Consider the following 14,189-nt stretch of genomic DNA (forward strand, 5'->3'; position numbering starts at 1 on the left):
GCTGGCGCTGAGTGACAGCCAGGGGGAGAAAGAGCGACGTTGCACCGGAGCAGGAAGCTCCCCGGTATGGGTAGAGCAGCACAACGTCGGCGGCGCACACAGACTGCGGGGGAGCAAGCAGCGTGATGTAGTGGAAGGATTAAGCAGCACAGTCGTGCGCGATAACCCATGCAACAGAGCCGCGATAGCCCCGACAGACAGCCGAGCCATGTCGACGGGGGGACAGTAGGAGACGTTCGCAGGAAGGGGAAAATGAAGGAGCTGAAGGGATGCGGTATGCGCTCTTGCCTGGGATTTCTGTCCCAGAGACGGCTCCGTGGACAGCCCCTGATGAAGGAGGACTTCCAGAGACGCAGGCTGGCCGGCTGCACAAGTCTCTTCAAGAAGGACCTGCTGGGACACTTCGGCTGTGTCAACGCCATTGAGTTCTCCAACAACGGAGGGGACTGGCTGGTGTCCGGTGAGTTGACAGACCACGGGGGCTGTGGGGTGGGAGAGCTCATCGAGCTCTTTTGTTTTTATTTGTTACCCCCCCCCCCCCCCCCCCCCCCCCACCCCCCAGCCCCTGCTAACGTCGCCCGGCTGTAGGCGGACGGCTCGGCGGAGCTAATGCTAATCTGGCGATCCACAACCGCTACGTTGGCTAATGTGGCTAACGTCAAACCCTGCTCCCTTCCTGCGTACTTCTCCATTTACGTGGTCACTTGGCGATCAAACGCGACCCCAGGTCGGATACGGGCGGTGGTCTCTAAACCAAACTTGATGGCTGTTGTTGTCGGGAGTGGATTGCACGAATTAACGTGTTTATTATTGATTTTAGGTGTGTTGAACCTTGGCACCTTTTGTGGTCTTTGGAGAGTGGATGTTTTTTTTACTGTGCCGTGACGTCACTACCGCCTGCTGAATTCACATGGGGTCAAAACAGTCTTGGTTTCCATGAACTTTGAATCAGACGGAAATGAAATAAAACCAAGTTATTGATTTAGCTGTTGTGGATAGGCACAGAGGTCAAGAATCCAAAATGCCAATTTGCATGCTGTTTTGCGTGGCACTGTGTCAAGCTTTATTTGAATGTAGGCGTTTTGGTGAGGGTTATGAACGCATGATGTTTTGACCGTGTTGAACTGTTGTGGTGAATCTTCATGCACAGGTGGAGACGACCGGCGTGTGCTCCTATGGCACATGGAGAAAGCCATCCATGGGCGCACCAAGCCTGTCAAACTGAAAGGAGAGCACCTGTCCAACATCTTCTGCCTGGCCTTCGACAGCACCAACACCAAAGTGTTCTCTGGGGGTAAGGCTGCTTCCTGGGCGCCATGCGGCTCAGGAGGTAGAGCGGGTTGGCTGGTCACCGGAAGGTTGCTAGTTTGATCCCCGGCTCCTCCTAGCTAGAGTGTCGAGGTGTCCCTGAGCGAGGCACCTCACCCTGACTGCTCCCGACGAGCTGGCTGTCGCCTCGCGGGGCTGACACCGCAGTCGGTGTGTGAATGTGTGCCTGAATGGGTGAATGTTAGGCAATATTGTAAAGCGCTTTGAGAGAGCACTGGCTACCAAAGCTCTGTATAAATGCAGCCCATTTACCATTATTTACTTCCTGCTGGTGCCAAACTTTGGGACGATAAGGATGAGGTAAACCTCATCATCAGTGTGACTTGCTTTAGGGTCATGGAAGGACTACTGTAAAATTCATAGGTTTCGTTACTGCAACGGCCAAGGGATGGTCTGATAGAATACCTTGATATTTCATGTTTACAGTGAGGTTTTCTGATTTTTAAAGTTGAATTATTAAAAAGACAATGCATCTTGCAGCAAATTCAGATAAAATACATTAAGGAGCAGGTAATGGTTACTGGAAAGGCAGACCTTGCCAGTAACCATTACACTATTCTGCCACCCAATATATCTATGTTTATTATCCATATGAATACTTTAACCGCTTTATGTGTCCAATTGGCTGGCTTTCCTGCACTTTAAAATAACGAATATAACACATTTGACCACAATTGCCATTTCTGAACCCCAAACATTGAAGCCGTTGTTTAGACAGAGTTTTGAAGTCGAGTCTTATCAAACTACTCGCATCTTTTCTTTGTGTGTCTCACGCTCTCTCTCTCTCTCCCTCTCGCCCTCCCTCTCTTTCTCTTACCCCTCCCCACAGGAAATGACGAGCAGGTGATCCTACACGACGTGGAGAGGTGAGTTGCAAACACCTTCCGAACTTAGCGAGTTCTCAACATCAGGGCAAGTTCTTGATTTACGTCGATGCCTCTCGCTGCCATGGCGACAAGGACTCGCTCACACCAGAGCTTGCACGGAAGCTTCCGCGCAAGCTCTGGTGTGCGAGTCTTTTTCGCCTCCATGGCGACAAGGATGCGTGCGCAAGAGCTGGCGTGCATGTCTTCGCTGACTTCCCGCCATCTTGTGTGTTGCGCACGCACGTGCGCTCTCTTGTCCACTCGCGTGCGCTCTCTTGTCCACTCGCGTGCGCTCTCTTGTCCACTCGCGTGCGCTCTCTTGTCCACTCACGTGAACTCTCTTGTCCACTCACATGCGCTCTCTTGTCCACTCACGTGCGCTCTCTTGCCTGTGCACGCTCTCGCTCTTAGGGGGGAGACGCTGAACGTGTTCCTGCACATCGACGCGGTGTACAGCCTGTCCGTCAGCCCCGTCAACGACAACGTGTTCGCCAGCTCTTCGGACGACGGCCGCGTCCTCATCTGGGACACCCGCGAGCCACCAACCGGGGGTGAGTGGGTCGCCGCGGAGACGGTCGCCGCGGAGACGGGGGCCGTGTTCCGAGCTGTTGTGTTTTTTTTTTCGTTTTTAGTTTGTTTGTTTGTTGTTTTTCGTTTGTTTGTTCGATCCTGCGTTTACACACATTTTTCAATTAAAGGTATGTTTACGTGTTGTAAACTTTTACATTTTGGTAACGTTGACTTTCAATCAACGTTAACTTTTAGCTTATGTTAACATTACGTTTACATAGATTCTTTTTTTTATTGTTACATTTTGATAAATTTATCCAAAAATGTAGCATAAAAAATATAAGGTCTTCATTTAGTCTCCTACCTTTTTGTGATATTATCTGTGGTAATCTATTGCGGAATGTGAACAAGCATTTGTGGCTCATCCACCGCCTTTACATTTGACCGTGAACCGCTCCGTCAACAAAGTGACCAATGAGACGGCTGTGTTCCTCCGCAGAGCCCTTCTGTTTGGCCAGCTACCCGTCCGCCTTCCACAGCGTCATGTTCAACCCCGTGGAGCCCCGCCTCCTCGCCACCGCCAACTCCAAGGAAGGCGTCGGCCTCTGGGACATCCGCAAGCCCCGCAGGTAGGACACGCCCCCGCGGCCATGTTGGATCTGCTGGTCCTGACCCTGGTCTCACCTCGGGGGTGGGGGGGGGGGGGGGGGGGGGTTTCTGGAGAGACTGGTTTTGAGCCGTCATGTGATTAGTCTGCGTATTGTATTGTTTGGAAATTAAAAGTGTTGACCGGTGTGTTAAGTTTAGATGAGCTGTTTTGGGGCTAGTTTGAGTTCAATTTCAGAGGGGCTCACTTTGATGTTGATCTAGTGCATTGAATTTTCTGAGTTTTTAAGTGAGCATTGAGATCTTCATCGTTTTGAAGTTCAAATGATTGTATTGATATGTGAACTGTGGCCACCAGGGGGCAGTGTTGTTGAAGCCAGCCAGCTCCTCAGCATATTTTAGGAAAACTGATGTTGTAATGAAGTCAAATCACCGGGATCATTGAATTGGTCTCGATGTGATCAACATTTTGTAAACATAAAAATAGATTTACCACAGATTCTCCTAGAATTATGAATATTATTGCCACACATCACAATATATGAATAGCAATGTTTGACTTGCATTGTTATTAACGTTATTACTGCTCATAACACCGTCTGTTGAACAAGTACCAGCTTTGTCCTACTCTCTCTTTACAACTGTCAAAACGTACCGACCGATTAGCATTAGCCTCCTATCAACATCCTTGACTGCGTGTGCGTGTCTGTACCTGTGTGTGTGTGTGTGTGTGTTGCACCGCCGTTAGCTCCCTGCTCCGCTACGGCGGGAACATGTCCCTGCAGAGCGCCATGAGCGTGCGCTTCAACAGCACGGGCACCCAGCTGCTGGCGCTGCGGCGCCGCCTGCCGCCCGTCCTCTACGAGCTGCACTCCCGCCTGCCCAGCTACCAGTTCGACAACCAGGGGTACTTCAACTCCTGCACCATGAAGAGCTGCTGCTTCGCCGGCGACAAGGACCAGGTACCGCTGGATGGAGCGCACTGCGTGTGCGTGTGTGTCTGTGTGTGTGTGTGTACATTCTTGTGTGTGTGTGTGTACATTCTTGTGTGTGTGTGTGTACATTCTTGTGTGTGTGTGTGTGTGTGTGTATACATTCTTGTGTGTGTGTGTGTGTGTGTGCACATGCTTGTGTGTGTGTGTGTGTATGCTTGTGTGTGTGTGTGTGTGTCTGTATGTGTGCATGCTTGTGTGTGTGTGTGTGTGTGTACATGCTTTTGTATGTGTGTGTGCACATGCTTGTGTGTGTGTGTGCCCATGCGTGTGTGCTCATGCCTATGCTCGTGTTTGTGCGTGCAAATACACACATACACACCCAGACAGACACACATGGGCATGTGGATGTTTGTGTTTATGTGCACACACACACGCACACACACACACACACACACACACACACACACACACACACACACACACACACACACACACACACACACACACACACACACACACACACACACACTACTCTTTCATTTTTCTCTCTCGCTCTCTTATCTCGCTCACTTTCTCTTGTTTCTGTCTCAAACGTACCCGTGATTTCACCGGGCTGGCCCGGGGGGGAACCCAACCGCCCGCTGACCCTAACGCAAACCACCCGTCTGGGATTAATAAAGTTCCCATTAGGCGACGGGGGGCTTTTGATTCCAGCCGTTACCACATGTTTGCAGTGGGGTGTCCTGTCCGCCCCCTGGTGGTCAGATAGTCATAATGCATCTTCAGGTTTTTTTTAATGAAGTTGGATTTCAGAAGAGCTGATTCTTTGTTTGTCAAAGCTTGTTTTCCGGGGCCTAATCTTACCATCACTCAGACTGGTTTTCTTCAAAAGCTATTTCAGGAGTAGTTCAAAATACATTTTGAAGTCGTCTAAAATACATTTTGAAGTCGTCTAAAATACATTTAGAAGGGGTTTGGAAAGCATCTAGCAGTAGTTTGGAAGACATCTAGAAGAAGTGTAGAAGCTGTTTGGAGCTGTGGCTGACGGCAGACAGGCTGCAGCAGGTCACAGGCCTGCTGAGCTGGTTTCAGGGCTTGGTTCAGGGATCTGCTGACGGACCTCCAGGCCCTACATGGAGTCTCCCTCCTTATGTTCTGCTCCTCCTCTGCTCTGGCTCCAGCCCAGCCCCCCCGGTGACCCAGACCAGGAATAGATGGTCAAAGTAAACACAAGGACAGAGAGCTGCTCAATGTTCACAGAGCATCGTCAACAGCATTGCCTTCACCTAGAACCACCCACTCTGATGTAGTCTTAGCATTGAGGTGTGTGTTCAAGTAATCACACGCTTGTAGTTACTAATACTTGCATGTTACCTTGCTAGGTATTAATATGAATTCATTTAAATGAGTCATTTAATTGTAGCATAGGCTTGTATTAACAGATATCAATCAATAATTATGCCAAAATTATTATATTGAACTGGCTGGTTGAAATGGGTTGTGGTAAAAACGGTGCGTTTCTCACGTAAACACTCTCCTCAGCATCTTTTCGATGTTTGACATTGAAAGAACTTCTTCTCTGGGTTTGACCTTCCTGTAGTACATCCTGTCGGGATCTGATGACTTTAACCTCTACATGTGGAAAATCCCCAAAGACCCCGAGGCTGGTGAGTGATTCCTTTACCCCAGTCCTCTGCCAGCAGCACTACATATTCTATCTACAGATCAATATATATATCGGTAGATATCGATATCGATAGTGATCTAGATATAAGTGTGTCTATAAGCGATGTTAACTCTTAAGTACTATTAAATCTATATAGATATGTCAAGATCGATATCGCTAGATCGATAGCAATCTAGATATATCTTTGAGATATTGTTATTGATATATCTAGAGCTGTCTAAATATATTTCTTATATATCGATAGATCGGGAATGTATCACTTTGTTATTCATGTTCACATTCTTGGGTAGACTTTTACTTTGAAGGTGGAGGGTCACATGACCCCAGTACCAGCCTTAAAAAAAAAAAAAAAAATGGCCACTTCACCTCATACATAACCTGACAATCTGTGTCACCGTGTTTGAAAGAAGTTTCCACCCCCACCCTGTGGGGGCGCAGTTTGTGGGGCCACACCCCTCCAGTGTCCCCATCATGTCTTCCTGTCGCAGGCCGGGTGGTGAACGGGGCCTTCATGATCCTCAAGGGCCACCGCTCCATCGTCAACCAGGTCCGCTTCAACCCCCAGACCTACATGATCTGCTCCTCGGGCGTGGAGAAGGTCATCAAGGTGAGGAGCCCGCAGCGTGCGTTGTCGTCTGACAGCGACATTGAAGTTAATGAAGCTCAATAGTAAAAAGGAACGTACCACTATTCAAGGGGTGATGTCCTGCCACCAGGTGTGCGAGGAGTGTGATCGGCCATTACAAGCCGTTTGAAAAACCGGCCTTTCCCTGTGCCTTGGTGACATCACAAGTGGACTGGTCCGCCTAGTTGTACGCCGGATAGATCAGTTTACCAGCCTACCCAGTGGGCCGTAGCAAACGACTGTGGCCCACTGGTGATGTCACTCAAACAAAGGAAAAGGCAGATTTTCAAACTGCTTGTAATGGCCGATCCCACTCACACCTGGTGGCAGGACAGCACCCCTTTAATATCCTAACCGCTACCGGCTGGTCGGGTTTAGTGTCACGTTCATGCCCCCCCCCCCCCCCCCCGTGTGCCCCCAGCTGTGGAGCCCCTACCAGCAGCCCGACAGCCTGGGGGACCTGGAGGGGCGCGTGGAGGACCGCTCCCGCTCCCTCTACACCCACGAGGAGTACATCAGCCTGGTGCTGAACAGCGGCAGCGGCCTGTCCCACGACTACGTCAGCCAGTCCATCCAGGAGGACCCGCGCATGATGGCCTTCTTCGACTCGCTGGTCCGCCGCGAGATCGAGGGCTGGAGCTCCGACTCGGACAGCTACCTGAGCGACGGCGCCATCCTGCAGCTGCACGCCCGCGGCCGCCGCTCCACGCGCCCCGCCGCCACGGCCGCCGCCGCCAGCGCGGCGAGCGCCGCCGTCGCCGCGGCCGTCGCCGCCGCCACGGCGACCTCCGCCGCCGCCGCCGCGGGCAACGCCGCCTCGTCCGCCGCCGCCGGTCGCCACGGCAGCAACGACAACGCCGCCGGAGGGGGGAGCTCGTCGTCGTCCTCGCTGGTGGGGCCGGACGCCTCCGGAGGGGATGAGCCGGTGGCGGTGGAGGGGGCGGGGCGTCAGAGGAGGCGGGGCCGGCGGCAGCGGCACCACTCGGGGTTCCTGCTGGACCTGGTGAACGAGGACTCGGACTCCAGCGAGTTCTGGCTGGACCCCATGCCCCGCCCCCGCTCACCCAGCCCCCGGCGGAACGCCGCCCTGACCAGCACCCCCAGCTCCTCCCCCTCGGTGCCCGGGGGGGCGTCGTCCTCCAGCTCCTCCTCCTCCTCCTCCTCCTCCTCCTCCTCCTCCTCGTCCAGCAGCGACGGGGAGGCGCAGCAGAGACAGCGGCTCCGCAACTCAAAGCGCAGCGTTCTGCGGCGGCGCCGGCTGCTGGCCGCCTCGCGCGCCGGCGAGCGCTCCGACTCCGCTCAGGCGCTGTTCTCGGCGCTGGACTCCTGCGGCTACCCGGAGATCACCGTGGAGGACCCGGCGTCCGCGGGCTCGTCATCGTCGTCCTCCTCCTCCTCCTCCTCCTCCTCCTCCTCCAGCGGGGAGGCGCAGCGGCGGGCCCGGAGGAGGCGGAAGAGGAGGCGCAGGGCGGGATCCCGCGGGGAGGACGGACCCCTCAGCCCGTCGGACTTTGTGTGCTCCAGTCCGGTCATGTCCCCGCGGAGCCCGGGGGGCGACCTCCACCACCAGCCCCCCCGCCCGGAGGAGGACGAGGAGGAGGAGGGCCGTGGGGGCCCCAGGCCGCGCTCCCGGGCCGGGGCCCGGGCCAGCGGGGCCAGCAGGGGGGCCCTGGAGAGCTCGGACAGCATGGAGGAGTGCGGCGGCGTGCGGGGCGCCGTGAACATTACCCGGGTGTCTCCGTGCCCCCTGAGCCCCGGGATGAACGGGCAGCACCGGACTCCCCTGTCGGACCTGGGCCCCGGGGGCTCCGCGGGGCCGGACCCCGGGGGCCCCAGGGAGGAGGAGATGGGCGTCAGGCTCCAGAAGGAGGAGGGCCCCTCCTCTTCCAGAGCCCCAGCACAGAGCACTCTGAAACGGACGTACACCTGCGCCCGGGAGGGCGAGGCGGGGGCTTCCCCCGCAGAGAAAAAGACTAAGACATGAGCTGTTTTGTTTTTGTTTTTTTTTATGAGTGATTTTGAAATGGTGGTCCTGAAAATGAAGTTGTGGTACCGCTAGTGGTTATGATAGACCACCGTACATTTTAATTTTGTTGTGTTTAAATTCATGAAATTAGTCCTTGTCTCTGTTAAAAAAAAAAAAAAGATAAATAATGAAAAAAGGATGCTAATCAAATTTCTAGTTCTTACTCTGAACAAATATAGCAGCCTGTGTTTGGTATAAAATCCCCAAAAAAGATTTGCGATCAAATTTTTTTTATTTCAAAAATACAGATTAACAGACAAAAGTGCGACACATTTTGTTAAATAATAGAGAAAAAAACACTACTACACATACTTGCAAATAGATACAGAGAAGTGTATGGATAAAAAAGAAAGGACAAGAAAAAGGAAAAAAAAAACAATAAAATAGAAATTACAATAAAGACAGCTAGGGAAATGTGCCAAAGGTTACAAGCACCAGCCAGTGTAAACAACAAAATAATACATCCCTAACATTTCAAAACACACACAAACACACACACACACACACACCAGGGAGAGAATTAGCGGCAGAGTGCCAGTTGTTTAAATTGGTCTCAGTAGCCTTATTAATCCGAGCAGTTGAAAGTTCAAGATAAATTACATCCAAAAAGGTGAGGACCCAGTGTCTGATAACAAAGGAGTGGGGAGGCTTCCATCGCACCGCAACCATCTTTTTGGCAGCTGTCAGGCCTGCCAGTGCTCATCATTTAACAGAAGGACAGAAACAGTCACTGATAGTGTTACTGATAGTAAGTCAGACATTACGGCTGCCACTTTAGCCCCGAATCGTGACGGTGGTGGACAATCCCACATCATGTGAAGGAAAGTGCCAGGAGGTTTCATAGTGCATAAACTACAGAAGGGATCACTTATGGCCTTCATACAGTAGAGTTTGCGTGGCGTTAAATATGTTCTATGAGCATAATTAAAGTGAATTTGTTGATGGTCGGGATTATGAGAAGCCTCCTTTGTGTTTAACCACACCTCTCTCCAATCAAAATCTGGGTCCAGATCTGGGCAGTCAGTTCTCCATACTCTGTCTAGGGCTAGATCAACATATGAGGCCTCCAAAAAAACGTATACATTGTGGACACCATAGCCCTGTTTTTACCCAGTACTGTAAACAATTTATACATTTGATGAGTAGGCAAAGGTTGTTGCCATGGGACACAACTGATCTGATCTGAGCTGCAAATAAAAGAAAAACGAGGAACCGGGCAGGTTAAATGCACCACGAATATCTTGAAAGGAGCGTAAGCCCACGTCATCATGAATATCATTTTAAAAGGCGAATGTTAGTGCCACTCCAATAAGATGGTGAGATAGGTCTCCTTCCAATTAACAGGCCCTTGTTAGTATATATAGGTGAATGTGAATGCCACTTACAGGAGATCTTACATCCCCGTTCAGCTGTGCGCCAAGTCGGGATGAGATGGGAGACAATTGGGCCAAAGCCTAACTGACATTGCTTGTCTGAAATATTAGCAAAGAGGACATCCTGCAAATTCCATGGTCTAACTATATTTTCTTCAATATTACGCCAGGAGACAAAGGCAGTAGGGTCACCCCAAACTTTTATCGGTCGAAGAAAATAGAATTTAAAATTTGGCACTGCAAGACCCCCATCTTCCCTTCTCTGTGTAGTGCTTATTTTCAGAGGTGGCCTTCTTGTATTCCAGATAAACCGTGAGATGCTAGAGTGGATTTTTGACCAGAAGTTGACAGGAGGAGGGAGGGGGATCATTGAGCTCACAAAATTAATTCTTGGGAGAATATCCATTTTCACTATTGAGATACGGGCACGAAGAGAATTAGGGAGGCAAACCCACCTATCTATGTCTGCTTTAATTCTGTTCCATGCTTCTGAGTAATTGTGTGTCACAATGCTGTTTATAGATGGAAAAATATCAATCCCAAGATACTTAAAGTGCTGGACAACCAGCTCCCAAGCAGTGAGCACGAGAGCTGGGGGGTAAGAATACAGTACCTTGACCATATGTATAAAACCTTTACCAAAACCCGTTTTTTCCAGGACAGACCACAAAAAGGCCCATTCAAGTCTGTCAAATGCTTTCATAGCATCAATGGACAGCACAGCTGAAGGTTCTGTTTTGACACTTGCAGCATCTATTACATGGAGAAGACGTCTTACATTATCTGCGGCTAGCCTTGATTGTCTGATCACAGTTAACTAGTTCTGGCAAATAGTCCTGAATACGTCGGGCAAGCACCTTTGCGTAAATTTTAAGATCGGAATTTAACTGAGAGGCCTATAATGTTGACATTCTGTTGGATCCTTGTCTTTCTTTAATAGTAATAAAATCAGAGCTATATTTACATCTCTTGAGAAACCACCTTTATCTAAAGAGGCTGTAATCATGTCTAAGAGTAGTGGACCTAGTTTGCTCCAGAATGTAACAAAGAACTCAGGTGGTATCCCATCCAGACCTGGGGATTTATTCCTTTGCATTGTAAATACAGCCATTTTCAATTCTTCTAAATAAATCGGGTCATCCAGGCGAGTAGAGTCATCTGTTGCAAGCTGAGTTCAAGAAAGTTGCTGCACTTATCTTTATCCAGCTTGATCTCTGACTGATATAAATTAGAGTAAAATGAGCGGAAAGTCTCATTTATTCGTTTAGGTTCAGTTATGATGTTTCCATTGGAAGCATCGATGGAGGGGATATCTGCAAAGTGCTCACTAGATCTGATTTTCATGGCTAAAAGGTGACTAGGTCTGGACCCTTGGAAATAGTAGCGTTGTCTAGTTCTATGTATTAAAAATTCTGAGCGTTGTTTTAAGATATCATTTATTTCCTTCTTTATAATGTCACGTTGAGATGCTGTTTTTTTAGAGTAGTTATTTTGCAAAATGGAGTATTCTGGCAAAGTCTGTTTCTAGAGTTTTTAATTTGGCAGATCTAACCTTACTTAAATTTGAGGAAAACAATATTGCATTACTTACATGAAACCTTTACCAGCATCCCATAATACTTTAGGGTCCTCAACTGAGCCTACGTTGAATTCAAGGAATTCATTTAGTTGGGTCAAGAATTCTGATCCATAATCCTAATTGCCTAATAATGTGGTATTAAAGCGCCATCTAGTGGCGCGTTTTGATATAGACCCAAAGTAGCCTGACAGAGTACTCCCTTATGGTCTGACAATGCAATGGAAAGTAATACTGCACTATTAATTTTTGGAAGTTGCGGTGAAGAAAAAAAATCTATCCTGGAGAAGGTTTTGTGTCTGCCTGAAAAAAACGGGAGGCCTTACGGTCTCCCTGCCCAAGACCGTAAGGCCGCGGTTTCCGGACCCCGCTCTCTAGAGGCAGTTGCTCTCGAACGATCGTTTGCATGCCATACTGCATTCATATCAGCTCCTACCACAAACGCATAATCAGTTAGCTCCAACATTTTTTGTGTTAGCAGTAAATAAAAATCTTTATCAAAAGTATTGGGGGCATAAGTAGAGATAAGAGCCACCTTTCTCCTGTTCATTTCCACCCTAGCACACATCATTATACCGTCTGTATCAGCCCATATGCCCAACAGTTTAACTTTCAGTGTGCGTCTTATTACAATGGCAACTCCTTTAGTTTTTGTGTCAACCGAAGAGGAAGCAATAGTGTGGTAAAACTTATTAGCAATATGACCAGAATCGTTTTTAAGAAGGTGCGTTTCTTGTAGGAGAGCTAGATCAATTTTCTGACGGCGCAGCATAGTCAGTACACTACTTCGCTTATGAGGCGCATTCAGCCCGCCTCAGTTCCAGACAAGCATATTTAATTCACCCATTGTACATCAATTTTTTGAACAACATTCCCGATAAGCTCAAGGACATAACACATTTCCCACTGCCCGATTTCTCATATGTAAAGTGATCATTCCCTCCGTGAGCAGTCTAAATCCCTCTGAGGGTTTCCCGTAGTTCGACGTAAACACAACATTCGCAGCTGATGTTCCCCGGTGAAACAGATAAGACAGTGACGCATCAATGACAAAAAAAAGATAACATATATAAAACGTAGATTTAACATATCGCATAACGGCTAAAATATCAGTCCGAAGCATAATGACCAAAAAATTGTTTTTCTCAGTTTCAACCTAATAGACAGGTGGTAGTTCCCATCGGTGTTCAGCGGCAACGTCTCTCCTTCGTCCCGTTAGTCCAAAATCGTGGTGTAAATCCCAGGTGGCAACGAGCCTAGCCTACAGCACAAAAAACAATCCAATGCTGTGGCTCGTCTCCCGGTCAAAGTCCGGCAATGTGAATTAGTCCAGAGCGGTGTGTAGTGCTAGTTTCTGATGTAGATTGCTACTACATGGCCTCAGGTTCACTCCGGCTCCTGCTCTCCATCCTCCTCCCTTTAGAGAGCCTGCGCTGCCGGCAGGGAGGCGACGAAGTCGTCGGCTTCTTTGGCTGACTGGAATTTCTTTACTCGGCCGCCTTCTTTAACTTTGAGCACAGCGGGGTAAAGCAGGAAAAATTCCACACCTTTGGCTCGGGCCGTGTCCATCGCCTGAGAGAAAGCTTGGCGACGCTTAACGGTATAGCTGCTGCAGTCAGGCGAGAAGCGAATTCTCCGCCCGTCAATGGTGAGGGGGGATTTCTTTGCGGCTTGGAGGATGTTTTGGCGGGTAGTATATCGGAGAACATTGAAGATCAGAGTACGAGAGATGCCTTGCTTCTTATGGTTGTCATTGTAGATTCAATGAGCGCGCATGATCTCCCCCTAAAGGTTGCCCACGGAAGGAAACCACTTTTGCAGCGAGTGTGTGAGGAACTGAATGGCGTTAGACCCCTCAAGGCTTTCCGCTAGGCCAGTGATGCGGACGTTGCATCTTCGGTTTCTGTCCTCCATATCAGCTAGCTTAAGCTGAATTGAATCCAGCGTGCTCTCGTTGGCTAGGATCTTGGAGTTGCCCACAACATCATACCGTATCGTGCCCATTTCTGCTTTAACTGTGCCAATACTCTTAGTTAGTGCTACCAAGTCTGTTTGGATAGCTTTTAATTTGTCCTCTGTGCCCTTTCTCATCGTTTGAAGTTGATCGAAGCGTAACTCAAGGTAGCCACGTTGCTTCTCCACCACTGCGCCCGCCAGGGCCTCCATTTCAGATTTTCCTCTCGTTACCGGAGCTTTTTAAGTTGAATCAGCCATGGCTTCTTACAGACAGCTTAACGACGTCGAGTGACCAAAAAAAACCGTTGTCTCAACGGTATAAAATAATGAAATTAACAAACCTTGGTTGCGCTAAGGAATCTATGCTGCCATCTTGTCCAGCTGGTCACGTCGCTATAAAATCACACATTAACTAACTGCTTTATATTCCTTGAGAGATGGTGTGTTTTTGATTTGATTTCTTCTTGCTAACCTGCTGATTAGCATGTTTGTTCAAACCGTCTTCAGACCCCTAAAATATGAGTTATCAACGCGTAGACGCCAGCTTTACAGAAATGTATCAAAGTTAACCGGAGACATTTTACTTCATGAATTCATGCTTTTCAAAACACGATAATTTTATATCGTCTCCGATGACAAGGTCTCGACAAACAAAAAATACGCAGGAGAAACAATTAGTTTGTTGTTATTGCAATATTTT

At 49.1% G+C, this 14,189-nt stretch overlaps 1 protein-coding gene across 1 annotated transcript; it reads left to right on the top strand.

The window, feature by feature from the left end:
- Positions 1–81: 81 nt before the first annotated feature.
- Positions 82–11,102, top strand: dcaf5 (ddb1 and cul4 associated factor 5). The gene is made up of 9 exons (XM_079752890.1): positions 82–460; positions 1,151–1,294; positions 2,159–2,195; positions 2,607–2,746; positions 3,205–3,334; positions 4,060–4,273; positions 5,847–5,913; positions 6,422–6,540; positions 6,980–11,102. The coding sequence occupies exons 1-9, from the start codon at positions 169–171 to the stop codon at positions 8,540–8,542; spliced, it is 2,706 nt and encodes a 901-aa protein (XP_079609016.1). The 5' UTR covers positions 82–168; the 3' UTR covers positions 8,543–11,102.
- The last annotated feature ends 3,087 nt before the right edge of the window (positions 11,103–14,189 follow it).

Source organism: Pollachius pollachius (assembly GCF_949987615.1).
Source record: "Pollachius pollachius genome assembly, chromosome: 15".
Lineage (NCBI taxonomy): Eukaryota > Metazoa > Chordata > Actinopteri > Gadiformes > Gadidae > Pollachius > Pollachius pollachius.

Bases quoted from the DNA above. Each gene is read 5' to 3' on its own strand.
- dcaf5 (XM_079752890.1), top strand. From the start codon at position 169: ATGCAACAGAGCCGCGATAGCCCCGACAGACAGCCGAGCCATGTCGAC. The intron at 2,747-3,204 runs GTGAGTGGGTCG...GTTCCTCCGCAG, and splicing joins CCGCGAGCCACCAACCGGGG to AGCCCTTCTGTTTGGCCAGC. The intron at 3,335-4,059 runs GTAGGACACGCC...CACCGCCGTTAG, and splicing joins GACATCCGCAAGCCCCGCAG to CTCCCTGCTCCGCTACGGCG.